The sequence below is a fragment of the Canis lupus genome, chromosome 14 (genome assembly GCF_003254725.2).
Source record: "Canis lupus dingo isolate Sandy chromosome 14, ASM325472v2, whole genome shotgun sequence".
Classification (NCBI taxonomy): Eukaryota; Metazoa; Chordata; class Mammalia; order Carnivora; family Canidae; genus Canis; species Canis lupus.
Genome location: NC_064256.1, coordinates 44,903,744 through 44,931,372, shown reverse-complemented (window position 1 = coordinate 44,931,372; position 27,629 = coordinate 44,903,744). Strand labels below are relative to the sequence as shown.

General features: G+C 45.0%; 4 protein-coding genes across 15 annotated transcripts in view; 2 read left to right on the top strand and 2 right to left on the bottom strand.

Moving 5' to 3' along the window:
- The window catches only part of FKBP9 (FKBP prolyl isomerase 9), a 41,377-nt gene extending 20,156 nt beyond the window's left edge, over positions 1-21,221 (bottom strand). Inside the window, exons 1-5 of the mRNA XM_025464581.3 lie at positions 20,979-21,221; positions 7,516-7,661; positions 6,965-7,154; positions 6,155-6,300; positions 2,297-2,486 (exon numbers count right to left, since the gene is read on the bottom strand). Of these exons, the coding sequence (XP_025320366.1) occupies positions 2,297-2,486; positions 6,155-6,300; positions 6,965-7,154; positions 7,516-7,661; positions 20,979-21,205 (899 nt within the window). The 5' untranslated portion in view covers positions 21,206-21,221. The remainder of the gene's footprint in view (positions 1-2,296; positions 2,487-6,154; positions 6,301-6,964; positions 7,155-7,515; positions 7,662-20,978) is intronic.
- The window catches only part of KBTBD2 (kelch repeat and BTB domain containing 2), a 217,026-nt gene that overhangs the window by 107,598 nt on the left and 81,799 nt on the right, over positions 1-27,629 (top strand). The gene's annotated exons all lie outside the window — the stretch shown is intronic.
- LOC112670699 (uncharacterized) overlaps positions 1-27,629 on the bottom strand; it is a 200,313-nt gene that overhangs the window by 110,274 nt on the left and 62,410 nt on the right. The gene's annotated exons all lie outside the window — the stretch shown is intronic.
- The window catches only part of LOC112670700 (retinitis pigmentosa 9 protein), a 204,606-nt gene that overhangs the window by 138,279 nt on the left and 38,698 nt on the right, over positions 1-27,629 (top strand). The window lies entirely within an intron of this gene.

The window sequence follows — 27,629 nt, the reverse complement described above, 5'->3', positions numbered from 1 at the left end:
CCCACATCAGGCTCCCTGCATGGAGCCTGCTTCTCTCTGCCTGTGTCTCTGCCTTTCTCTCTATATCTCTCATGAATAAATAAATAAAATCTTAAAAAAAAAAAAGAAATAGAATTCCAGGAAATAAAGGACAGAACCAAGCTCATAAGTAACGGGTAATAAATAACATGCACACACTGAATGTTTTCTGTAATAGAAAAAAATAAATAAATAAAGACAACTCAAATGTTCATCAGTAGGGGAATGGTTAAATAAATTGAGAATATTCACCCAATGAAAACACTATGCAGACATAAAAAACAAATTAGCTCTCTTATATGTGTACAGTATAAATTGTTTATGTATGAATTTTTTAATTAGGTAGGCTCCACGCAAGCACGGAGCCCAACCCAGGAGCTTGAACTCATGACTGTGAGATCAAAACCTGAGCTGTCTCTCTATATATCAATATGGAAAAATCCCAAGATGGAAAAATAAAAAGGAAGAGGCAGGGTGGTGTATTCCATCTGCTATATACTATAAAGGGGAGAAAATAAGATAACATCTGTATTTGTGTTGGGACGCCTGGGTGGCTCAGTGGTTGAGCATCTGCCTTTGGCTCAGGGCGTGATCCCAGGATCTGGGATTGAGTCCCGCATCGGGCTCCCTGCAGGGAGCCTATTTCTCCTATGTCTCTGCCTCTCTCTCTCTCTATATATATATATATCTCTCATGAAGAAATAAATAAATAAATCTTAAACACACACACACACACACACATCTGTATTTGTATATATCTACATTAGAAAAAAAAATCCGCACAGTGGAAGAATAAAAAAGAAACATTAATAAAAGTGGTTAATTCTAGAGGTGCCTGGATGGCTCAGTTGGTGGAGTGTACAACTCTTGATCTCAGAGGTCTTGAGTTCAAGCCCTTTTGGGCATAGAGATGAAAGAAAGGAAAGGAAGAAAGGAGGAAAGGAAGGAAGGAAGGAAGGAAGGAAGGAAGGAAGGAAGGAAGGAAGGAAGGAAGGAAGGAAGGAAGGGACGAACGAACGGAGGGAGGGAGGGAGGGAGGGAGGGAGGGAGGGAGGGAGGGAGGAAGAAAGAAAGTTAATTCCAAGTGGCTAGAGAAAAGGGAGATGGAAGGTAGGCAGGGGCAAGTAATAGGACATATCTTAATACACACTTAGTTTTAATTCTGAACCATGTGACTATTACTTTTTCCAAAAAGATCAAATGAAAATTATAAAGGAAGAGACCCTAAGAACAGGAAGGATAAATTATTCAAGCAAATGGGACGCCTGGATAGCTCAGCGGTTGGGCGACTGCCTTTGCCTCAGGGCATGATCCTGGGGTCCTGGGATCTAGTCCCACATTGGGCTCCCCGTGGAGAGCCTGCTTCTCTCTCTGCCTGTGTCTCTGCCTCTCTCTGTGTGTCTCTCATGAATAAATAAATAAAATCTTAAAAAAAATATTCAAGCAAAATAATGCCATATGAAAATTCTTCTGTACTATTTTGGATGACTAAAGAAATCAGAAGTCTATTACCTCAGAGAGACAGGTAGGCTGCTGTCTCTACCTGTTCGCTCTACAGGAAGCTGAAGAGGTGGTTTCCCAAGGGCACATGCCACTTGAAAGAGCAAGACATAGCAAGCTGCCTGCCGCCTGCTCCAGCCACCTGTACAAGGGCAAGCTACTAAGCAAAACAGGACTGAATAACAACAGAGGCATGGTAATTAACCTTTGCAGCATCAGGAAGGAAGCCACAAGCACTCAACCTGTCTCCTCCAGCAGCCTTTGAAGTTCACAGAGCTTGCTTTACATACCTTATCTCTTTAACCATCTCTGAGAAAGGTGCTAATTACAGTGGGGGGGGGGGGAGCGGGGGCACGGGACTAAATTTCAGGGAGGTCAAATGCCGTCCAAAGTCACCACACACCGGGACCAGAACCCACCTTTCCTGGCACCAAGTCTGTTGTCCCCTCTTCCGACCACCCAGACCTCAGTTCTGGCCACTTCCCATCCTGGATCCCATAGTTGGCTCCCTACTTGGATAGTTGAGCAAGGTATAAGGAATGGTGGGAGTGTAGGCTGAGTCTATCCCGTTTTCCTGCAGACTTATATCCCACAGGCTCCAAGAAGGAGACTGTTCTAACAGCCTCTGAAGGAATTCAATGTCAGAAAACAATCTATGCTAGAGATGAAAATACTAACTACAAATCAGCATTGACAGAGTTCAGATCATGGTCCAGCCAGAGGTAGACTATCTTTAATAAGATGCTCTGGTGAGTGAAGGCTCCAGTAGTTTCCTTACCTGGAATCAAAGAAGGTGCCATCCAGAAGGGTGCCATTGTAATGATACCTGAGAAAGTCCCCACTTTGACTTCGCCGCTCACAGTTTTCTGGGACTACCTTATTCTCAATGGAAATGCCATCCTTGGGGTTATGGAGGTCCAATAAAGCAACATCAAACACCAGAGATGCCTGTCCAGGAATGTCTTTCCCTAGAGTAGAATGGAGGAAGATGATGAAATCAGGACATGAGATTTAGGAAGGGCTTTTAACTACAACTCAACTCCCACTGTGTTGGTGTTACTCATTCCTTAAAGCTTCCAAGCTGAGGAAATAAACGTTCTTTCACATGTTGGGTGGCCCCCTGGTGTTCAACTATTTCTGCCACCACCATGTCTATGGTGCCCAACCATGCGCTTGCGGGCATAATATGAAGCCTGACTTCTTCAGAAAAAGGAGCAAACCAATACTGATGACACACAAGACTACCATGACTGTATTTTCTATGCTTGTGCTGACAAATCAAGGCTCTATGTGGGTGGTTATGCACCCACATGAAAACCCAAATACATGCCTCTGTGGGTTTCTGTCTGTGTACAAATGCAAATCACAGACATTTACAGGCATAAATTCCAAACCTTGGACTTGATTCTACAGAATATTACACAGACTTGTTCTGTGGAACCATCAGCCAATGTTTTGAAGACGCAAAATGCAAAAAATCAATTTATTAAGTGCATCCAAAACAAGATATAAATAAAATTAAAGCTAGCTAAGAGGGAGGAAAAATGGTACCCACAATGCAAAATATAAATCCTCAAATTCCTTTTATCCCACTTCTGGATGGTACTGCTTCTTTGGGATGTTCCCAACGGTGGGGACCTAGTGAATATACACAAAATGATAATCTACCTGAAGAGATTATTGGGTACTAGCTCTTCTTGCAAGGATCAACATCAACCAATAAATACCTCAATTCAGTACTTTGAGATAAAGGAAGTTAACTGACAAACCACCTACCTCAACATTCTTGTCATTCGATATACCTTTGCAAAGGAGTAGACCAGCAAGTGAATGACAGCACAACAGGCCTGAGCTCCTTCAATAGGTTCTTTGGCAGAGCCCATCACCCCCCCCTTCACCTCAGGGAAACAATGAAATCTGTTGAAAACTGCTGCTGAGTCAGTCTCTGGAATGTAAGGTGTGGTCAATCCTCCAAGTGTGTGTATGGGGGGGTGTGTGTGATAGAATATGAATCTTGTACTTTTCTGTATTTTTTCATTTATTAGAAAAAAGAAAGCCTTAAAAGTAGAGCTTAAAATTTTTCTAACATTATCATATACTAATTGAAATTTTTTTTTAAGATTTTATTTATTTATTCATGAGAGACAGAGAGAGAGTCAGAGACAATGGCAGAGGGAGGAACAGACTCCATGCAGGGGGCCCGATGTGGGACTGGATCCCGGGACTTCGGGATCATATCATGGGCCAAAGGCAGACGCTTAACTGCTGAGCCACCCAGGCATCCCAAATATTTGTTTTTTTAATAACAATTTTATCAAGATATAATTTCCATATCATACAATATATATAGGGTACCTGGATAGTTCAGATGGTTAAATATCCAACTCTTGATTTTGGCTCAGTCGTGATCTCAAGAGTTGTGCGATGGAGACCCACGTCAGGTTCAGCGCTGGGTATGGAGCCTGCTTAAGATTCTCTCTCCCCCTCTACCCCTCCCCAACCTCTCTAAAATAAACAAGTAAACAAATGAATAAATAAAGTCATACCTGGATAGCTGAGCACAGTATTAAAGTATTAAATAAATATTTAAAATAAATAGTTTATTTATTTATAACATGTTGTTTATTTAACATAAATAAAGAATATTCCTCAAATAAGGCCAGGCGTCTAGTTTTATTACATATGATGTATGCATCTGGATGATGTCAAAAAGATTTGAGAGCCAAGAAAAATGACCTTCCACTGGCTAAGGATGAGACCACTTGAGTATCAGAATAGCATAATGTCTTGATGAGGGGAGAATTAAGACATATTTACAGCAGTTGTTTTCAAATTTTATTCTTCTCTTAGCAAGGAATCCCCACCCCTGCTTTTTTTTGAAGAAACTGACTGCTGGGCAGCCCTGTGGCCCAGCGGTTTAGCACCACCTTCGGCCCAGGGCATGATCCTGGAGACCCGGGATCGAGTCCCATGTCGGGCTCCCTGCATGGAGCCTGCTCTCTCTCTGTCTGTGTCTCTGCCTCTCTCTCTGTGTCTCTCATGAATAAATAAATAAAATCTTGAAAGAAAGAAAGAAGAAAGGAAAGAAAGAAAGAAAGAAAGAAAGAAAGAAAGAAAGAAAGAAAGAGAAAAAAGAAAGAAAGAAAGAGAAAAAAGAAAGAAAAAGAGAGAAAGAAAGAAAGAAAGAAAGAGAAAGAAAGAAAGAAAGAAAAGAAAAGAAAAGAAAGAAAAGAAAAGAAAAGAAAAGAAAAGAAAAGAAAAGAAAAGAAAGAAAAGAAAAGAAAAGAAAAGAAAAAGAAACTGCAGATCCCCAGCAATAAAAGTGGAGGTGGACAGGAAAGAAGGCTGAGCTGCTTTTCCTCCTTTCTCCTCCTGATCCATAGACATACAGAGCCAAACATAGCTTGGGAAACTTTATGTTAGGGTTATTATAAGTCGGGTACCACAGTCAGGAAACTTCTTAAATGCATTATGTTTCCATTTCAATTCTTTTTTTTTTTTTAAGATTTTTTTTAAATTTTTTATTTATTTATGATAGTCACGGAGAGAGAGAGAGAGAGGCAGAGACATAGGCAGAGGGAGAAGCAGGCTCCATGCACTGGGAGCCCGATGTGGGATTCGATCCCGGGTCTCCAGGATCGCGCCCTGGGCCAAAGGCAGGCGCCAAACCGCTGCGCCACCCAGGGATCCCTCCATTTCAATTCTTAACTACAGATATCTGTTTATTTAAATACCAGAAAGTTCTCTTTGTTGTGTTAGCCTGTCCATGTGATTAAATATGCCCGAAATTAAAATATGAATAACTGCAAAACTCCATTTACAAGCCAATGTTCTGTTTTCTCTCTGCGAAAATGACACTAGTTCAAATTAATGTTTTTTTCTCACATTGTGCTTTACATCTGTCCGCAGGGAACTAATGTCACAGGTAAAATCCACCACGGAGGTACAAATGCAGGTGGGGGGACGGCAATTCTGGCCTCATATACTAAATTGTTATCTCGAGATCTACAACCTTTGGACTTTCTAGTTCAAATCTCATTTCATAGATGGGAAAATACAGGCTGGAGAGGTTGGTGCCCAAGGTTACAGCTTAGGAGGCAGTGGCAGATGCTTACTTATGAATGCCAATGACCATTAATAAGTAGAAGTTTCCACAATTCGGTGATGAGATGGTAGATGATCTGGACTAGCACTGCCCAACAGAACTTTCCACAGTAATGGAAATGCTTTGTAACTGCTCTGTCCAGTACAGGAGCCCTCAGTAACATGTGCCTCTTAAGTACATGAAATGTGGCAGTGTGGCTAAGGAACAGAATTTTAGATTTTACTTAATTTTAATTTATATTCAATTTAAATATAAATAGCCATTATGTTGCTAGTGGCTACGATACTGGATAGTGCAAAGTCTAGACTAAAAAAATCTGGTGGGTTTCATGTGGTAAGCTGAATTAATCACAGCAATAAAAATAAGGACAAATGAAGGGCGCCTGGCTGGCTTAGCAGGAAGAGCATGCGACTCTTGATCTCAGGGTTGTGAGTTCCAGCCCCACAATGGATATAGAGATTACTGAAAAATAAAATAAAAATTAAAAAAAAAGGACAGATGAGAGTAGCTTGAAGAATGAGAAAGACTTACCATCTCCTTCTTCTCCATAGGCCAGAAAAGGAGGTATGGTGATGATGCGCTTTTCCCCCACACACATCCCCAACAGCCCTTTATCCATTCCAGGAATCAGCCAGCCAATGCCCACATATGTGTCATATGTTTTCATGCGATTATGACTGAAAGCCAATGAGAAAGGGGTGAAGTTCCATGCCATGAGGGTGTTTCCAACTCATTTCTCAATAAGGTTTTAGATACACAGCTCAACAGTGAAACTCTACCCATCCCTGAAGACAGGCATTTTTGGGTCTTTGTTCCCAAAGAAAGACAGCAGAAGTCCTCAAATTTAGAAGAAATGAAAATCGTGTAATTAAACCACTGTGATTCACAAAAATAAGCCCGCTATTCTCTCTAACCAAACACACTATAACAAGAAAGCCCAAAGTGTTCACTGTTCTCTAGCTTAGCACCTTACTCCTGGTACTTCTCTATAGCTTCATATACTTTCAGCCTCTCCCTCTTCCTTCCATGGGAAAACTATAAAAATGGATGCAAAAAAATGCATCAATCTACTTGGAAATAGGGCCCTTCACTTAATGACGAGTTCTCAAGATACTATTATTCAGATAAACGTTTTTCTTGCATTTCTATGAAATGTATTAAAATTTTGACTCTGGCTTTACAGAGCATGAAACATCAACCAAAAGCCTTAAGTAAAGGAGTTGGCACTGATGGAAGTTGAGAAGAGTCTCTCTTCTGGTGTCTTCATGGGCATAAAAAGCAAGTGAGATAGAAGGAACTAACAAGCATTTCACCAATATTACCATGAATGGTGGCACTTACCTTGAATCAAACAGTGTCCCATCCAAGAACGTTCCATTGTAATGGTACCTTACAAAATCAGATACCTGGATGGTCCGAGGGCAACTGGGGGGCTTGAAATAAGTGTGAACCTGAACTTGATCATCAGAGTTCCAAATATCCATCAGAAGTACATCAAAATGAAGAACTGAATCTGGGGGGATCACACCAGCTAAAAATTAAAGAGAATTCACACTTGAGAAGCTGCTGCCTTTCAGGCCAGACGAATAAAGACCTACGATGCTGCCTAGGTGTTCAAGGGGGTCACGAAACAATTAAGAAACAGACCATGCTCCCTCCCTTTTTCCTCCAAATGAGAAAAAATTGTCTTCCTCTCAACAAGGGTGACATTCGATACACCTGTGTTAATATCTAGAAGAAATTAACCAAAGATGAAATTTTTGCTGTGTATGTTCACTGCTTCTCATTTTTCTCAATTTAAAGCTTCTGAAGATTCTCTGGTCGGCCTGAATACCCTTTAAATGTTCTGGTTATTTCTGCAGATGTGTTGACAAAATGGAACAAGAACTTACAAACTCCTTCACTTCCGTAGGCAAGCTTTGGGGGGATCTTCACAAAGCGCCTCTCGTTTACACACATCCCAACCAGAGCTTGGTCCATCCCTGCAATCAGCTGTCCTTTTCCCACAAACACATTGAAAGTGGAGTCTCTGTCATAGCTGAAGACCCAAGAGGCAGAGAAAAAGAAAAGTATAAATTAGTCCTTCCCTTAGTGAAACCAGTCAGTGAAAATGTACCCGTGGACAGAGTGATGTAACTGGAAAGCAAAAACATCCCGTAAAGGAGTTATTGATACAGGAAAGGTCTTCACTAATTATACTTGCAGAGTTGGAATTTTTTAATTTCTTTGAATATTGCCAGCAAATCTAATTTGATAAACATCGGTATAACCCCCCCTTATATATATCATTTTGCAAAATAGCTACCAATACTTCCATGAAAAACATTTATTCCATTTCTACGTGATTGGTATTTAAAAGCAACAACATAATATATTAATGCTCCAGTTAACATACATACCTAATTTTTCTTTTTCTCCTTTAGGTCTATTAAGTTAAAGACTCAGCATGGTGTAGCACAAAGGATACTTAAACTCTCTTAAGTGGTTTCTTGCACCACAAAATGGGAGTTAACAATAATAGCCATCCCAAGATCTATATGATATTACAATCTGGTAAGAGCTCTGAAAACCTCAGCATTATGCCAATATTACTGGAATTATTACAGATAGTGAAAAGTCTAATACGGTCTTGAAATCATGAATCATGTGATTTAAATCATGTGATGGATTTAGGTTGGAAGATAAATAATGGAAGTGTGGTCAACATCCATGCTCTCTTCCTCTCTAATGTCAAATTCTGCAACTAATAAGGGTTTGCCTCTTAGAAGACTGTGCTAGATGCTTTGGGGGATATAAAAAAGCCCAAGGCATGGATTTTGCCTTTTAAAAAGTAAATAAAACTAGCATAGATACCCAGAGAGTTTCAAATACTGTTTCTCTAATAATGAAACACTGGAAATAATTTACAAATTTTGAGGCTATGGCACCGATTGCATTTAAGGCAAAGTCATACAATAAAATGCTCTATGGCCATTTAAAAATACCAGATTTATATCCATTGGCACAGAAGGACATATACAGTAACAGAGAAGTGCAGGTTACAGTGCCCCAGTATACAATAATTCGATTTTGAATTTACACATATAGATGCATACAAAAAAAATCCACAAGGTGATACACAAAAACATTACCAATGGTAATCTAGGAGTAGGGGATTTCAGGTGGTTTAATACTCTCTTCATTTTCAAAATGACCGTGTAATATTCATGTAATAAAATATTAAGAACTGTTGGGGGGGCGCCTGGGAGGCTCAGTCAGTTAAGTGTCCCACTCCTGATTGGGGCTCAGGTTGTGGTTTCAGGGTCGTAGGATGCAGCCCCATATTGGGTTCCATGCTCAGTGTGGAGTCTTCTTGAGATTCTCTCTCTCCCTCTGTCCCTCCTCTCACATTTCTCTCTCTCTCTTAAATAGGAAAATAAAATTAAAATTAAATTAAATTAAATTAATAAAATAGAAAGAAAGAAAGAAAGAAAGAAAGAGAGAGAGAGAGAGAGAGAAAGAAAGAAAGAAAGAAAGAAAGAAAGAAAGAAGAAAAGAAAAGAAAAAAGAAAAAAGAAGAAAAGAAAAGAAAAGAAAAGAAAAGAAAAGAAAAGAAAAGAAAAGAAAAGAAAAGAAAAGAGAGCTGTTCAAAGTTACCTCCTTAGGATGTGCTGCCCCTCACTTGGTAAATTACCTCCTCATTTTCCCTAACCAACAGCCTGGAAGAGCAACACTGTCTACTTCACCACTGATCAGGGCAGCTTCCTCAGGCCTGCTCCTTTTTTGGCTTCCTTCTCCAAGTTTTACGACTCATTTTAATAGCCTTCCTTTCGCAAGGTCAGTGAAAAGAAAGCAAGATTCCAAGTTCAGGTCAGCAAGCCAGAGGACAAAAACACATGGTCAGTTCTGTGCCCAAGACAGCTTAGCACCTCCACCCTCCACCTCCTGCCCCCTGGAATGCCAGCTCTCTCATTTCACTCGGCTGGGGACTTGCCATGCCCTGAACCATCATCCAACAATGAACCAGAACTTGAAGCTTCAAAGACACCCCAGGTACAGAACATGTGCAAAGAACTACAATGCACAGGCTGGAAACCACTTTATAAATAAGTCTTTCATCCATGGAACCGGAATACAGTTCCCAATTTTTTTTTAATATTTTATTTATTTATTCATGAGAGACACAGAGAGAGAGGCACAGACACAGGCAGAGGGAGAAGCAGGCTCCATGCAGGGAGCCCGATGTGGGACTCGATCCCGGGTCTCCAGGATCACACCCTGGGCTGAAGGCGACGCTAAACTGCTGAGCCACCCAGGCTCCCCTACAGTTCCCAAATTTAACAGATTTTATTTTATTTTATTTTTTATTCATGAGAGACACAGAGAGAGAGAGGCAGAGACAGGCAGAGGGAGAAGCAGGCTCCCCGGGGAACCTGATGCAGGACTCGATCCCTGGACCCGGATCATGCCCTGAGCCGAAGGCAGATGCCCAACCACTGATCCACCCTGGCATCCCACAGTTCCCAAATGTAATGAGTTTTTAATAATAACTACTAGTTAGAGAATGTTTATTATGTGTCAGGCACGGCGGCAGACTAAGCTTTTCCACACGCTACCCCATTTAATCATCATACAAAACTTCAAGGTAGGTGCTGATGCTCAGGCTCCTTGGAGGTGAATCTCTCAAGCTCACAACGTTAGCCAAGTGGGAAAGCAGCTAGGACCCAAGTCTGTCTGACCCTTCACCTCCCAGCACGGCCCTCCCACCCCAGGTGGTACATAAAAACTGCTGTTGCGAGGGCACCTGGGTGGCTCAGTCAGTTAAACGTCTACTTTCAGCTCAGGTCAGGATCCCAGGGTCCTGGGATTAAGCCTCGCAAGCATTAGGCTCTGCTCAGTGAGGAGCCTGTTTCTCCCTCTCCCTCCGCTTGTGTTCTCTCTCTTTCAAAAACAAAAACCAGGGCAGCCCTGGTGGCCCAGTGGTTTAGCACCTGCCTTCGGCCCAGGGCGTGATCCTGGAGACCCAGGATCGAGTCCCGCATCGGGCTCCCTGCATGGAGCCTGCTTCTCCCTCTCCCTCTGCCTGTGTCTCTGCCTCTCTCTCTTTCTCTCTCTCTCTGTGCCTCTCATGAATAAATAAATAAATCTTTAAAAAAAACAAAAACAAAAAACCTGTTGTTGCCTTGCAGTATTAATATCTTCCTATGACAACCTAAGCAAAATGGTAAAAACAAACAAAAATAACACCTTTCTGAAAGAAGAGTCATAATTTAACATGTGAGAAACTGGCCAGCCCCGGTGGCTCAGTGGTTTAGCGCCACCTTTGGCCCGGGGTGAGATCCTGGAGACCCAGGATCAAGTCCTACATAGGGCTCCCTGAATGGAGCCTGCTTCTCCCTCTGCCTGTGTCTCTGCCTCTCTGTCTCTCATGAATGAATAAATAAATAAATAAATAAAATAAAACACATAATGTGTATTTAAAGAAAATAATGCAAAACTATTTTTAAAAATGTGAGAGGGGGGATCTCTGGGTGGCTCGGCGGTTTAGCGCCTGCCTTTGGCCCGGGGCACGATCCTGGAGTCCCGGGATCGAGTCCCGCATCGGGCTCCCAGCATGGAGCCTGCTTCTCCCTCTGCCTGTGTCTCTGCCTCTCTCTCTCTCTCTATCATAAATAAATAAATAAATAAAAATCTTTAAAAAAAAAAAAATTTAAAAATGTGAGAACTTACAATGCAAGACTAGTCTTATCTCCTGCTTAAAACTGACCATCTGCAAAACTAGCCATTCTGTGCTCTATAAGTAAATCTGTGCTGATCAGCACAACTGGCACAAATTCATACACAGTGTCAAGCCCAGGACCGGTTATGAAAATCATTTCTGCAAGCTTTGGAATAAGCACTTAATAGAGCCTGTCCCAGTATCTAGCTGATTTACACCTTTTGCAGATGTCCCATCTGACATCCTGCAAGAAACAGATGATACACCCAAACTAGGCCGCTCCAGGAAAGTGTAATGGAGTATAAAGGAGTGTGCAGGGTGCAGAGAACACAGGGGACAATGTAGTACCTCTGGGGACAAGTTAGGAGTGCTACTGTCAAACCTGGGCTTGAAGGATCCAGGGGCAGAAAAGGTGGTGGTTCAGGGCCACCTGACAAAGCTTAGCTAGGACCTCCAGTCTAGGGACACAGATGGTGGAGGCTCTACAGGTAGGGAGACAAGAGAAAAAGATCTCCAGCTCACCCTCCTCCCTCTGATCTCCTGGTGATGCCCCCCTGGCTCAACCCAACAGACGGGTCGTAGATATAACCCATACTATGCACGTGTAGCCTCACGGGGCAAAAAGCAAGTGGATCAGTGGAGAGGAGACCTGGAAAGGTAAACGGAAATCATCCAGCACATTCAACACCCACCCCCACCCCTCCACCCCGGTTTCCTCTCCATCAGCTTATTTTTCTCCCCTGCTCATTCATTGCTATAAACCCTTTTATTGCTGTCCCTGACACTTTTACTGTCCCTTGCCCCAAGGCGGTGATTAGAAGTGGCTGCAGCACTCCCTGACGATGCTCTTCAGGTTTACCAGCCCAAGGATCACTAAGACAGGAGACATTACATAAAACCCATTATATCCAAGTCATTAAACTGTCTATCCATGAGCACACATGATTGCAGCCTATTTCCCAGGATGAGTAACTACCTCTGTGGCTGCATTCCTGAATCATAAATACTGTGGCTCTGTTTCTTTCTTTCCTTTTTTTTTTTAAAGATTTTATTTATTTGAGAGAGAGCACAAGTGGGGGAGGGGGAGCAGAGGGAGGAGAGGCAGCCTCTCTGCTGAGCAGAGAGCCCTATGCAGGGGCTGGAACCCAAGGCCCTGACCAGGGTCCAAGCCAAAGGCAGATGCTCAACCAGCTGGGCCACCCAGGCGCCCCCATGGCTCTATTTCTAAACATGGGTTTCAATCTGTAGTGAGGATGAACTTTTATTTTTATTTATTTTATTTTTTAGGACTTTATTATTTATTTACTTATTCATGATATCATTCATTTATTTATTCATATTTTTATTTATTTATTCATGAGGCACAGAGAGAGAGAGGCAGAGACACAGGCAGAGGGAGAGGCAGGCTCCTGCGAGGAACCCAACATGGGACTCGAACCCAGGACTCCAGGATCATGACCCAACCCACAGGCAGACAGCTCAACCACTGAGCCACACAGGCACCCCGAGGATGAACTTGTTTTTTGTTTTTTGGTTTTTTTTAAGATTTATTTATTAATTTATGATAGACACACACAGAGAGAGAGAGAGAGAGAGAGAGAGGCAGAGACACAGGCAGAGGGAGAAGCAGGCTCCATACCGGGAGCCCGACAAGGGACTCGATCCCGGGACTCCAGGATCGTGCCCTGGGCCAAAGGCAGGCGCCAAACCGCTGAGCCACCCAGGGATCCCCCTGAACTTTTAAAAGGACATATGTCGGGATCCCTGGGTGGCGCAGCGGTTTGGCGCCTGCCTTTGACCCAGGGCGCGATCCTGGAAACCCAGGATCGAATCCCACGTCGGGCTCCCGGTGCATGGAGCCTGCTTCTCCCTCTGCCTGTGTCTCTGCCTCTCTCTCTCTCTCTCTCTCTGTGACTATCATAAATAAATAAATAAATAAATTTAAAGAAAAAAAAAAATCCATTTAAAAAAAAAAAAAAAAAAAAAAAAAAAAAAAAAAAAAAATAAAAGGACATATGTCATGGGGAGCCTGGCTAGCTCAGTTGGAAAAGCATGCAACTTGATCTCGGGGTCATGAGTTTGAACCCCACATTGGGTGTAGAGATTACCTAAATAAGTAACTGTTAAAAATAAATTAAAAATAAAGGAACATATGTCAAACTGAACGTACTTCCTCCCTAGAGTCCCCAAAGCCCATTCCTTCTCCAAGTTCCTATGCTCCTCTTCACAAAAAAGAAAAACAAAAGAACACAACTTAGGGAAACAGAGGAGACCAGTGCTGGCAACAACATTTGGGAAGACGGAATGGAAAGAGAAGTGTAGGATCTGAGATAGTAGGGAAGAAACAGAATCTAGGGGAAGCGAAAGGAGACCTGGCCACAGGTAGAGCCGTGTGCCTCCCTGCCTGCAGAGGTGCAGCGTGGAAGGCGCCCGGGCAGAAGGAAGCCTGGAGCTTGAAAACATCCAAGCTACAGCTACACCCCACTCCAAGCCCCTTCCTCACTCCTAGCAGCTTGGCGGCTACAGTTTTAAGCTTTATGGAATTACTTAACTGGTTTTTAAAACTCCGAATATATGCAAAATATATGGTACTATTTTTTATGGTACTGTTTTTTTAAATTAACTTTAAAACTTTTGATAAAAATTTATGTGTGTTTATACTACTTGTTGCTGAGATTATTTTGTTCTCAGATCCAGAAACAAAGGAGAAATGGCCATTTCAGAAGGGAGAGAAAACTGCCCTGAGGTTAGAACTGAAGTCCTGATCAGCGATGAGAGGACACATCAGCTTGCTCTATATGCCAGTTTTAGAATCAGGTTAGACAAATAAATGTTAATACAATACTTTCCCACCATCTTTATTGAGGTATAATCGACAAATAAAAATTGCATATAGTTAAAGAGTATAACCTGGTATTTTCATATATGTATATGTGTATGATACGTGTATACAGTGTGAAATAATCAGCACAATCAAGCTAATTAACATATCCTCACACAGTTACCATTTTCTTTCTTTTTGTGGTGAGGTTTACCCTAATAGTAAATTAAGGTTTACCCTGACAGTAAATTTCAAGTATAAATAAAGTATAGTTAAATTTCTGGTATACAGTACAGTATCGTTAATTGTATTCATGATGCCATACATTAGACTGAATTCATTCTTTGAACATTAAAGAGAGTGGCATGTTTTGAGAATTCCTAACAGCGGGGAAGCAAGGTAATAAAGAGGCAGCTCGGGATCCCTGGGTGGCTCAGCGGTTTAGCGCCTGCCTTTAGCCCAGGGCGCGATCCTGGAGTCCCGGGATCGAGTCCCGCGTCGGGCTCCCGGCATGGAGCCTGCTCCCTCTGCCTGTGTCTCTGCCTCTCTATCTCTCTATGTCTATCATGAATAAATAAATAAAATCATAAAAATAAATTAAAAAAAATAAAGAGGCAGCTCACTGGGCATGGGAACCATCTTTGGGGTGCCTGAGAGTTGGTCCCATCTCAGGCCAACTCAGATGACTGGCTCACCTGGGGCCTGCTTGACAGGCCTGTGGTCCTGCCAGAGCCATCAGTGGATGGGACTGAAACCTGCATGAAATGCACGAAAGCAGGCTCTCACCCCCTAGCTGTCAGCCCAGCTCTGAGATGACCGAGGTAAGATTCAACACCCTCTGCTGGCTGAGTCCTACCACTGAGCCTGAGCTCACGTACAGACTTGAAAAACCTGACTTTTCTGGCTCCCACCTCTCTCCCCACACCACGTGCTCTCACAGGTGACTCTGGGCTTCCCAGACTGTTTCCCCCAAACCACCACCTCGTCCAGCCATGGCAAGCGGAAAACGCAAGCCCATAATGAAGTGGCAAACTAGCTATGGGCTACCAGCTGGAAAGAAGAACGTTGCAATAGAGAAAGAAGGTGAGACAGAAGAGAGGAAGGAGTAAGAGCAGAGGAGGGAAACACATCCATTCTAACTCCACAGAGGATCAGGCCCCGAGATGCGAGCCGTTGGCCTCGATGGTCTTTGGCACATTAAGATATCTTTATGAGAAAAACTGCAAAGCAAAGTGAAATCATTCTAATGCTGTAGTGGATCTTCGTTTTTCAGCAACTGCACAAGTTAAAATATCTTTTAAAAGATCTTTACAGATCTTATTCTACATAAGTTCTCAGCCAGTAAAATATAACCAAATTAAATACTCAATATGAATGCGCAGTCGCTCGCAATGACCCACAATTGAATATTCAAAGCAATGCCTGGGGATCCCTGGGTGGCTCAGCGGTTGAGCGCCTGCCTTTGGCCCAGGGCATGATTCTGGAGTCCTGGGATCGAGTCTCACATCGGGCTCCCTGCGTGGAGCCTGCTTCTCTCTCTGCCTGTGTCTCTGCCTCTCTCTCTCTCTCTCTCTCTCTCTCGGTGTCTTTCATGAATAAATAAAAAAATAAAATAAAACAAAATAAAAGCAATGCCATTGAGTGAGTCTTCACAAGGTGTTTTGTTGCTGTTGTTTTAAAGACAGCAGGCTTTAAGATTTTATTTATTTATTTATTTATTTATTTATTTATTTGAGAAAAAGAGAGAGAGCGCACAAGCATGGGGGGTGGCAACAGAGGAGGAAGGGGAGGGAGGAGGAAAAATATCCCAAGCAACCAGGCTCAACACAGGGCTTCATCTCACACCCTATGAGATTATGACCTGAGCTAAAACCAGGACTCGGATGTTTAACCAACTGAGCCACCCAGGTGCCCCTGCAGGGTGTTTAGTAAGCATGGCAATGGCCTCAAGATACCCTCGTAAGAACTGCCTGGAGGCTAGGCTCTTTTCCTAAAGTTGGCAGAGCCACACTGGACTAACAGACAAGCAGCAACTTCCCTTTTATCACATAGCTTTTCTTTTCATTTTTTTAAGATTTTATTTATTTATTCATGCACGAGACACAGAGAGAGGCAAAGAGAGAAGCAGGCTCCATGCAGGGAGCCCGATTTGGGACTCGATCCGGGACTCCAGGATCACACCCTGGGCCGAAGGCAGGCGCTCAACCACTGAGCCACCCAGGGATCCCGCACGTAGCTTTTCCATAGGAGGAGCTGCTATGCAGATTCACATGGTAAAAGCGCCTCGCCTAAGTGAGCCATGTCACCACCAGGCCAGTCTCCCTGTTACCACTTAACTTCTCCATCGGGGGTGCTGCCCGGCTCCCTGGCTCTTCTCAGAACCAATCCTGCAGAAGGGGTGAGCCTTAACACCCCTTTCCCCAATACCCACCAGGTGTTGACAGTACATACTCAACAAATATTTGTTGAATGAATAAATGACTAAATACACATATAAAGTTAAGCAGGGGATCCCTGGGTGGCGCAGCGGTTTGGCGCCTGCCTTTGGCCCAGGGCGCGATCCTGGAGACCCGGGATCGAATCCCATGTCGGGCTCCCGATGCATGGAGCCTGCTTCTCCCTCTGCCTGTGTCTCTGCCTGTCTCTCTCTCTCTCTCTCTCTCTCTCTGTGTGTGACTATCATAAATAAATAAAAATTAAAAAAAAATAAAAATAAAAAAAATTAAAAAAAAAATAAAGTTAAGCAGACCTCTGTTCATAAGTCTTTGATTGTTTTAGAGCAATAGTTCTGAGTGTGGTCCTCAGACCGACAGCAAAAGCATCCCCTGGGAACTTAGAAAAGCCAAATACATTCTCAGGCCCCACCCAGACCTACTGATTCAGGAACTGTGTAGCACAAGCTCTCCAGGTGACTGTGATGCATGTATAGTTTGAACACCACTGTGTTGGAGCATCCAACCCAACAAGGCATGTGGTAGGCACACAATAATACACTGACCACCAGGACCTTGAGGGGCTTGCAGACAAGCCTGGAGGCTGTGAAAATGCTGACCGGATGCTAGCTCTGCCTGCTAACAGGAACACATTCAATTTCAGTCATTAGAAGGAAGACAGAGCAAACAGAAAGACTGTCCAGACTGCCCCCCTTGCCCTTCTTGCTAGGAACCCTATGGAACTCCTAAAAAAGCTGAATCGGGAATGGCTGACAAAGAGCTCCCAAGAGCTAGAAAGTGGGAGCAGGAGCCCCCTGGAAACCGTAGCTGGGAAGCTGCTGTTTTCCGTCTGGAGCAAGCAGCCACAGGAGCATTTTAACAAGGCCATGGAGGCTCCAAAATAAAATGAAACCAGGTCCAAGGCAGTGGCCAAGAACTATCGGGCTGGGCCTCCTGGCAAGTGCAAATGTCCATAAGCTGAAAAGATACTAACTGCTCCCAAATGCCAGGCAGAGACTCAGGAAGAAAGCTCTATGAGAGGAGAAGCTCTTTGTGGCTTATGACTCTGAGCCACCCAGGGATCCCCCTTTTTTCTTTTTAATTTTTAAATTTTTTTTTAATTTATTTTTTATTGGTGTTCAATTTACTAACATACAGAATAACACCCAGTGCCCGTCACCCATTCACTCCCACCCCCCGCCCTCCTCCCCTTCTACCACCCCTAGTTCGTTTCCCAGAGTTAGCAGTCTTTACGTTCTGTCTCCCTTTCTGATATAATTTTTAATTTTTTAAAAAAGATTTATTTATTTTAGAGAGACATAGCATGCATAAGAGGGGCTTAGGGAGAGGGGAAGAGAATCTCAAATCAACTCCAAGCTGAACGTGGAGCCCTACGTGGGGTTACATCTCCTGACCCTGAGATCAGGACCTGAGCTGAAACCAAGAGTCAGAAGTTTAACCACCTGTGCCACCCAGGCACTCCAGCCCTGGTCAGTTTTAATCATCTTCAGTCTTTTTTTTTTTTTTTATTAAATTTTTTTTAAATTTTTATTTATTTATGATAGTCACACAGAGAGAGAGGCAGAGACATAGGCAGAGGGAGAAGCAGCCTCCATGCACCAGGAGCCCGACGTGGGATTCGATCCCGGGTCTCCAGGATCACGCCCTGGGCCAAAGGCAGGCGCTAAACCGCTGCGCCACCCAGGGATCCCCATCTTCAGTCTTATCCTTGCAATCCTAGAACTCCATCTTGACCACTCTCCCTCTCTCCAACCCCTTACGACAAATAGTTAAGCTTTCTGTGTGTTTCCACAGCTCCTTGCCTTTCTTTCATTATATATATATATATATATATATATATATATGCACCGACTATTAACCCCAAACCATAGACTGGTGCTACACTGCCTAAATTCAAAGCCTCATTCTACAACTTAGTAGCCAGGTCCTTTGAGCACATTACTTGAACTTTCTGAGCCCTGGTTTCTTCATTTGTTGTTGACGTACCTCCTTCATTGTCTTGTGAGGTTAAATGAATTTGAGAGTAAATGAATTCATACATCAAAAGGTACATGGTAAAAACTGTGTGAACTCCACATGAGACCAAAGTGTATGCTATTATTGTTTCTGTACATATCACATTATGTAATTGGACTATAAGCTGTAGGGACAGGGAAAGATACCATCTTCTGGGGCAGACACTACACACACATTTGCTGAATGGATGGTAGTGATAATGTCTTCCATTGTCCCACACTGCCTCACAGTGGCTGCCACAACTAGAGGGTAGAAAACAATCACACAGCTTGTTTTAGTGGGAATTATTCATTACCAACAGCACAAGCAGGAAATTCTTCCTTATTTCTAACTAAAGAAGCAAATAAAAGAAGGTATACAAATGGCCAATAAATACACAAAAAGATGCTCGGCATCTTTAGTCATGAGGGAAATGTGAACCAAAACCACAACGAGACACCACTGCTCACCTACTAGGATAGCTAGAGCTAGGATAAAAAAGATAGACAATTACAGTTGTTGGGGGAGAATGTGGAGAACTAGGACCACTCACTCATACGTTGCCGGTGAAAGTGTAAAATGGTGAAGACACTTTGGAATACAGTTTTGGCAGTTCCTTAAAAAATTAAACAATTACCATAGGACCCAGCAATGCCACTGCTAGGTACATATCCAACAGAAAGAAAAACATATATCCACACAAAACCTGGTACATAAATGTTCATTGGCCAAAAAGTATAAGCAATGCAAATGACCATCAACTGGTGGACAAACAATATATGGCACAGTCATACAGCAGAATATTATATAACCAGAAAAAGGAATGCAGTACATGGATGAGCCCTGAAAATATCACGTTAACGGAAAAAAGCCAGATACAAAACACCAGAAATTATGATTCCACATAAAGATAGAAAGTGGATTAGTGGTGACTGATGGAGGGGAGGGGAGTGAGTGCTAATGGGTCCAGCCTTTTTTGGGAGTGATGAGAATTTTCTAGAATTAGATAGTTGTGATAGTTGCACAAATCTATGAATATACTAAAAACCACCAAACTGTATGCCTTAAATGGGTGAACTGTATGGCATGTGAATGATAGATACATAAAGCTGTTTTTAAAAAGCAACAGAGGGGGCAGCCCGAGTGGCTCAGCGGTTTAGCACTGCCTTCGGCCCAGGGTGTTACCCTGGAGACCTAGGATCGAGTCCCACCTCTGGCTTCCTGCATGGAGCCTGCTTCTCCCTCTGCCTGTGTCTCTGCCTGTTTCTTGAATAAGAAACAACAGACTATTTCTAAGCACTTGCTATGTACCACTTAGCATGAACAGCTTTTGGATATTCATTGTCTGAAATTTCCAAAAAAGGCAAGAGAGGCAACAAGAATCTTTAGGAAGATAACTTCTGGAGTGAGCCTAGGTCAGCGGAGGGCACACAGCAGAGGCTCAACAAACGCTGTCTTTGCCTAGACTGGTCATTGACGGAGAGAAGCACAGGCACAGACCTGGGTTGGTAACAAAGCCTCGGGGAGGAGAGCAGAGGGTAGCTGGAGGAAGAGGTCTCCTAACCCGAACGCTCAACTGGAGAGAGGCTGGGGGCAGGTATTGGTGTGTGATCTTGGGGCAGAGAGGAGAGAAGGAATCCTGGGCATACTCCAGGGCCCCTGGGCAAAGCTGAGAGACCTGCTCTGGACCACCCCAAGCCCAAGAGCCAAGAAACGAAGGGCAGTAGTACCAGCAGGCACAGGCTCTGGCCTCGGACTGTCAGGGTTTTCCGGTGGGACTCCACTCAAACAAGTTCCTTAGCCCCAGTGGCCTCAAGTCACCTCAGTGGCAACATAATGGTACCTACTAAGGTAAGAACTGAATAAGTTCATTGTACGGAGAGCTCTCGCTACCCTGGCTCAGGGCAATAGCTCCACAACGTTAACGGCTGTGTCATCGGCAGCTCATCACCACCGTCGTCGTCATCATCATCATGTACTGCGACAGGCATCCCCTGGCTCAAGGGGCCCGTGGAAGGGCCCGTAAAGGGAGGTGGCAGACAGACATCAACATTCACTCTTGGGGTGGGGGGGGGTGTTTGCGGAGGGGCCGATTTCGCCCTGTGTGGCCGCGCTGGGAGGACAGGAAGGCCGGGACCTGTTCCAAGCGCTCTGAGCCCGGTCCTACGGGAGGCTCGGGCCCCGGGCGGGCGGGCCAGGGCCGCGCAGGTAGGGTCACCCGAGATGTAGGGCTCCGAGCGCGGGCGTGGAGGGAGGCGGGGGAAGGAGCGGCGCGGGGCTCGCGGGGGCGGGGCCGGGGGAGGGCCGGCGGGAGGGAAAGGCCCGCCCGGGGACGCGGGGTCGGGGGAGCGGGCGGGCGGGCGGGGCCGCTGCGGCGGGGGCCGGTACCTGGAGTCGAACTTCTGGCCGTCGGGGAACGTGCCCACGTAGTGGTAGCGCACGAAGTCGCCGCTGCGCACGGTGCGCGGGCACTCGTCGGGCACGGAGCGCCGCTCGACCTGCAGCTCCGCGTCCAGGCCCAGGCCCGCCACGGGCGCCGCCTGCCCGGTCACCCAGAGCAGCAGCAGCAGCAGCGGCGGCGGCGGCGGCCGTCGGCCCCGGGCCCTGGGCGCCATCGCGGGGGCGAGGAGGGCGCGGGGGGCGCGGGGGGCGCGGGGGCGGCGAGGGCGCGCGGAGCTCGCGGGGCGCGGGTCGGAGCTGGGCGCGCCGCGGCGCTTGCAAACGTGGAAAGACTCCGGGCCCTCCCCGGGCCCTCCCCGGGCCGCAGCCGCCACCCCCTCCGCCGGCGCCCGCCCCCGCCCCCGCCCCACCCCGCCCCCACCCCCGCCCCCACCCCACCCCCGGCCATAGCCGAGCAGGGGAGGAGCCGCAGCCGCGCCCCGCCCCGCCCCGCCCCGGGAAGGGGCCGGCAACGCCGGAGGCAACCTGTCCTCGAGGGACGCTCCGACCGCTCCTCGGGACCCGGCTTCTGCCCAGACTTGGAGGGCGAGAGCGCACGCGCGCGGCCCCGCCTCCGCCTGTCCCCGGAGACTCCAGCCTTAGCGCCGCCGGAGGCTCCTACGTGGCCGCGGATCCAGCGACTTCGGGCTGCTTTGGGAAGCGAGGGAAACTTAGATTGGTATTATGCTTTGCTTTGTTTTTTTTAACTTAGTTACAAGAATGGATTCTACAAAAAAAAAAAAAAAAAGAAGAAGAAGAATAGAAGAAGAATAGATTCTACAAGAAAAAGACCAAAATCATTCTTTAGGTTTTTTTTTTTTTTCCAGGATACTACTTTTTTTCTTTTTCTTTTTTTTTTTTTTTTTTTTTTTAAGATTTTATTTAGTTGGGGCAGCCCCGGTGGCGCAGCGGTTTGGCGCTGCCTGCAGCCCGGGGTGTGATCCTGGGGACCCGGGATCAAGTCCCACATCGGGCTCCCTGCATGGAGCCTGCTTCTCCCTCTGCCTGTGTGTGTGTGTCTCTCTCTGTGTCTCATGAATAAATAAATAAAATCTTTAAAAATAAAAGAAGATTTTATTTAGTTATTCATGAGAGAGGCAGGCTCCCTGCATGGAGATATGGGACTTGATCCCGGGACTCCAGGACCACGCCCTGGGCCGAAAGTAGGCGCTCAACCGCTGAGCCACCCAGGCGGCCCCCAGGATAATACTTAAAGAGAAAAGGAGAGGCATGTATTTCGAGACTCCCCCGATAGGAGAAGGTTTTAAGTTACTGTGAGCGTTCCCCAAGCCATTAGTGGATGCACTGTGACCTGGGACTTAACTAGCAAACATCTCAAATGGTCGCACACACGTGATTCAGCTAGGTAGGACCTCACAATAGAGACCCAGAAGCCCCAAGAGGGTCATTAGAGTACTTAAAAAATGCATGCTTAGCTTAGAGTTGGTGGTTCTTATTTATTAATTTTTTAATTAAAAATTTTAACTCATGAAAGCAACGCACCAAGAGTCTCTCGGCTGCTTTTAATTTTTTTTTTTTCTTTTTATGATAGTCACACAGAGAGAGAGAGATAGGCAGAGACATAGGCGGAGGGAGAAGCAGGCTCCCTGCACCACGCACCGGGAGCCCGACGTGGGATTTGATCCTGAGTCTCCAGGATCACGCCCTGGGCCAAAGGCAGGGACTAAACCGCTGCGCCACCCAGGGATCCTTCAGCTGCTTTTAGAAGCAAACAATCCTGATACCAAAACCTGGCAAACGCAGGGAGAGGGAGAGAAACTGGGCACCACTCTAATTTATAAATAGAGCTACGAAGATAATAAAATGTGTGCAATAAAATTCAACAATTTATCAAGGGAATAATACACCATTATGTGGATTAGTTAGCTCCTAGGTAGGTGACCGTCGGCAAAGTAATAAACAGTGTGTGCCCTGCAAGATGAAGAGAAAACATGGTAATTGTAAGATAATTTTAGATTTCATTAGATCCCAGGATCTAATGAGAAATTACATGTCGCACTAAATAAGTGTTCTTTGTTCCTAATAGAGCTAATTCTACGGAAATAGAAAACCTATTAAAATAATTCATTCTATTACCACAGGCTATCTATAGGCGGTTGAATTTGGGGTAATTATTTGCTTTCTTCTTTGTACTTTTCAATGTTCTTTTATGGTTTTTAATGACTGTGCCACATATTTATTAAAAATGATCCAGTTTGGGGCACCTGGGTGGCTCAGTCCATTAAGGTCTGCCTTCAGCTTAGGTCCTGAAACCAGAGTCCTGGAATGAAGCCCCACGTGGGGCTCTGTGCTCACTGGGGAGTCTACTTCTGCCTCTCCCTCTGCCCTCCCCTTGTCCTCCTGTCCCTCTCTCTGTCTCTCTCTGTCTCTCTCTCACTTGCTCACTCTCAAATAAATAAGATCTTTTTTATTTTTTTTTAAATTTTATTTATTATTTATGATAGTCACACGGAGAGAGAGAGAGAGAGAGAGAGAGAGGCAGAGACACAGGCAGAGGGAGAAGCAGGCTCCATGCACCGGGAGCCCGACGTGGGATTCGATCCCGGGTCTCCAGGATCGCGCCCTGGGCCAAAGGCAGGCGCCAAACCGCTGCGCCACCCAGGGATCCCAATAAGATCTTTTTTAAACAAAATTCAGTTTTACACAGAAACAAGCCAACCTGGTTCCAGTCAGGAATCTTCCACTCTTACTGCAACTGTGGGTGACATGTGCCACCTGTCTGGGCCTCAGTTTCTTCTATAAAAAGAAGGGGTTGATTTCCAAGACATACCAATTCTAAAATCCTTTGAGATATGAGAAAGAAAATACTCCAGGACAGGAAAGAAGACACATGTAGGAAGAGATAGGCTGAGTAGTGACTGCCACTCCCATTTTGCCTTTAATGGTTTCCCAGTGCTTTGATTTCTTGTCCTTCTTTAAAAATGTTAATTATGTGATCAAACAGTATCTGTGCTCTTCAACATCCCTAAATCCCAACCATTCTTTGCGTTGGACTTCTGTAGCAATCTACCAAAGAGAAAATTTACCTCTTGGCTTTAATGACAGCATTATACTAAGAACTAATTAAGGGGATCCTGGGTGGCTCAGTTGCTTAACCGTCTGACTTTTGATTTTGGCTCAGGTCATGATCTTGGGTCATGAGATTAAACCCTGTGTCAGGTTCACACTGAGCATTGAGTCTGTTTGAGGCTCTCTCTCCCTCTTTCTCTGCCCCTCCCCCCACGTGTTCACACCCTTCCTCTCTCGCTTAAAAAAAAGAACTAATTAAAATCAAACTGAAACTTTAAAAAAAAAAAAAGATTTATTTAGGGGATCCCTGGATGGCTCAGCGGTTTAGCGCTGCCTTCAGCCCAGGGCATGATCCTGGAGACCTGGGATCGAGTCCCATGTCGGGCTCCCAGCATGGAGCCTGCTTCTCCCTCCTCCTGTCTCTCTGCCTCTCTCTCTATAATAAATAAATAAGTAATAATAATAATAAATAATAATAAATAAATCTTTTAAAAATAAAAATAAATAAATATTTATTTATTTTAGAGAGAGACAGAGAGGGATCATGAGAGGGGCAGAGGGAGAGGGAAAGAATCCTTAAGCTGACTCTTCACTGAGCGCTGAGCATGGAGCCTGACTTGGAGCTCAATCCCAGGACTCTAAGATCATGATGTGAACTGAAACCAAGAGTGGACACTTAACTGACTGAGCCACCCAGGCACCCCTGAAACTTTTTTTTAAGTTTTATTTAAGTAATCTCCACATCCAACATGGGACTCAAATGACCCCAAGATCAAGATTCACGTGCTCCTCCGACTGAGCCAGCCGAACACCCCCAAGCTGAAACTTTAAAAAATGATTTCTGGGGTGCCTGGGTTACTCAGTCTGTTAAGCATCTCCCTTCAGCTCAGGTCATGATCTCAGGATCCTGGGATCGAGTCCCACATCAGGCTCCCTGCTCAGTAGGGAATCTGCTCCCTCTCTCTTTGACCCTCCCTCCTGCTCATGCTGTCCCTCATTCTTTCCCTCTCTCTCTCTCAAATGAATAAATAGAAAAATCTTTAAAAAATAATTTTAAAAAATTATTTCCATTGAGTTTCTGGGGGTGACTTTGTAAGGATTTCCAAGTCTAAAAAATAAAAACTCTATTCATAGTCAGGAAGAGTCATCAAGTAGACTCAAAAGTCAGAAAGATAAAGAGGAGGGGAAGGTGAGACAGGGACCAGAAAGAAAGGGAGGGTGTTGGATTTAAAATGTAGGGCTTGAAAAAAATAAAATAAAATAAAATGTAGGGCTTGGGGTGGCGGAGGGTGGGTGGCGAGAGAGAAAGATAGTAAGAAGGGAAAAATAGATGAGAATCAATGAGAGAATAGAGACCCAGTAAGCAAGAACTGTGACACAATCAAAGAAAAGGACAGGCAGCCCTGGTGGCACAGCGGTTTGGTGCCGCCTGCAGCCCGGGGTGTGATCCTGGAGACCCGGGATCGAGTCCCACGTCGGGCTCCCTGCATGGAGCCTGCTTCTCCCTCTGCCTGTGTCTCTGCCTCTCTTTCGCTCTCTCTGAATAAATAAAAATAAATAAATCTTTAAAAAAAAAAAGAAAGAAAAGGACAAAACAGGAGAAACATACAAAAGGTCCGAGGCCAACGGAAGTGTGGAGCAGCACATGCTGGAGGAGGATGCGAAAGGAAATCTGGAAAAGGGTTGGTCCAGATGAAAGTCAAAAAACTGGGTTCCGTCCTATCCCCTCTATACAGGAAGTCAAAATGTTATCAGGAAAATCAAACAAGCTGGGCCCCAAAGAAAGAATTCCGCTTTTCATTGAGCCTGAAATAAAGGAAGTCCCATGAATCACATCTTCCAAGAGCAGTAAACCCTGGAGGCTAAACTAGGTAAGCTGTTAACTTGGCACACACAGAGCAGGGATAAAGAAAAGGCCAGCATTAAGAAAAACATCCCTGGAAAGTCCATCTGAGCTGGCCTGAGGCAAATATGAAGGGGGAGAAATTTGCTTCCAGCAGCGCCCCCTCTTCTTCCCTCCCAGAAGTTTCTAGCAAATTATCCCACTCACACTATTTGACAACACTCCTGAAATTCCCATGTGCTCAGATGAAAAGCCCTAGACTTGCTTATAGAGCCACCCCTCCCCCTACTCTCTGAGCATCAGTGTTCTTGTCTGTGACGTGTCTTCCCTACCTCCCCAGAGTTTCTGTGAAGATCACCTGAAGCAACACATGAGGGATGGAAATCTGCAAAATACTGGGGATCCCTGGGTGGCTCAGCGGTTTGGCACCTGCCTTCGGCCCAGGGCATGATCCTGGAGTCCCGGGATCAAGTCCCACGTTGGGCTCCTGGCATGGAGCCTGCTTCTCCCTCTGCCTGTGTCTCTGCCTCTCTCTCTGTCTCTCTGTCTCTCTGTCTCTCATGACATAAATAAAAAATCTTAAAAAAAAAGGCTATTGTTAAATACTATGTAAATCTGAGGAATCACACTAACCAATGAGTAATAGAAAACCCAACACAAAATCATTTAATGCAAAAAGAGATATACTGTCTCTTAGAGTAGGAAGTCTGGGTGGGAAGCAGCTCCAGGTTAATCAAGTGTCTCCAGAACATCCCCAAGACCTCAAGTGTCTCCTCTCCTCAGTCATCCTCTGGTTTTGCCGCTGCCCCCTCATGGCTGCCCCAGAACTGGCCCCCACATGTGGGCAGAGCCATCCTGAAGGAGAAAGAATCACTTATTAAGATGGGGGAGCTTTCCATAAAGCTGTCCTCAGACAAATATCTCATTGACTAAACTTGCATCACGTGCCCATCGCTGAACCAATCAGTGGAAGAGGAATAGGATTACTATGAAAGCCCTTAAGACTAATCAAGATTCACCTTCAGAGGGGATGGAAGGGGTCCCTCCTCTCTAACCAGTCTTCTCCGAAGTAGACAGCTGCCTTGGACTCCTGAATGAAATCAGAGTGCTCTTAGCAGGGAAGGAAGGGGAACTGGGCTGGCGACCAACAAGGTTTGCCACAGATTAGCAATTACATTTGGTGCCTCCCCTTCTTCCCTCAACCTTATCTACCTCAAGCCTCCAATAAAGGGCTGTCTGCCCTTCTCCCTCCAATCCTACTAACTACTAAACTGTTAATGGAACACCAGTTAAAAATGTTAGAAATTGGGATGCCTGGGTGGCTCAGCAGTTGGGCTCCTGCCTTTGGCCCAGGGTGTGATCCTGGGGTCCCGGGATCAAGTCCCACATCAGGCTCCCTGCATGGGGCCTGCTTCTCCCTCTGCCTGTGTCTCTGCCTCTCTCTCACTGTATCTCTCATGAGTAAATAAATAAAATCTTTTTTTTTTTAATTTTTATTTATTTATGATAGTCACACAGAGAGAGAGAGAGAGAGGCAGAGACACAGGCAGAGGGAGAAGCAGGCTCCATGCACCGGGAGCCCGACGTGGGATTCGATCCCGGGTCTCCAGGATCGCACCCTGGGCCAAAGGCAGGCGCCAAACCGCTGCGCCACCCAGGGATCCCTAAATAAAATCTTTAAAATAAATAAATAAACAAACTGTTAGAAATAATACAGGGTTTCTCAC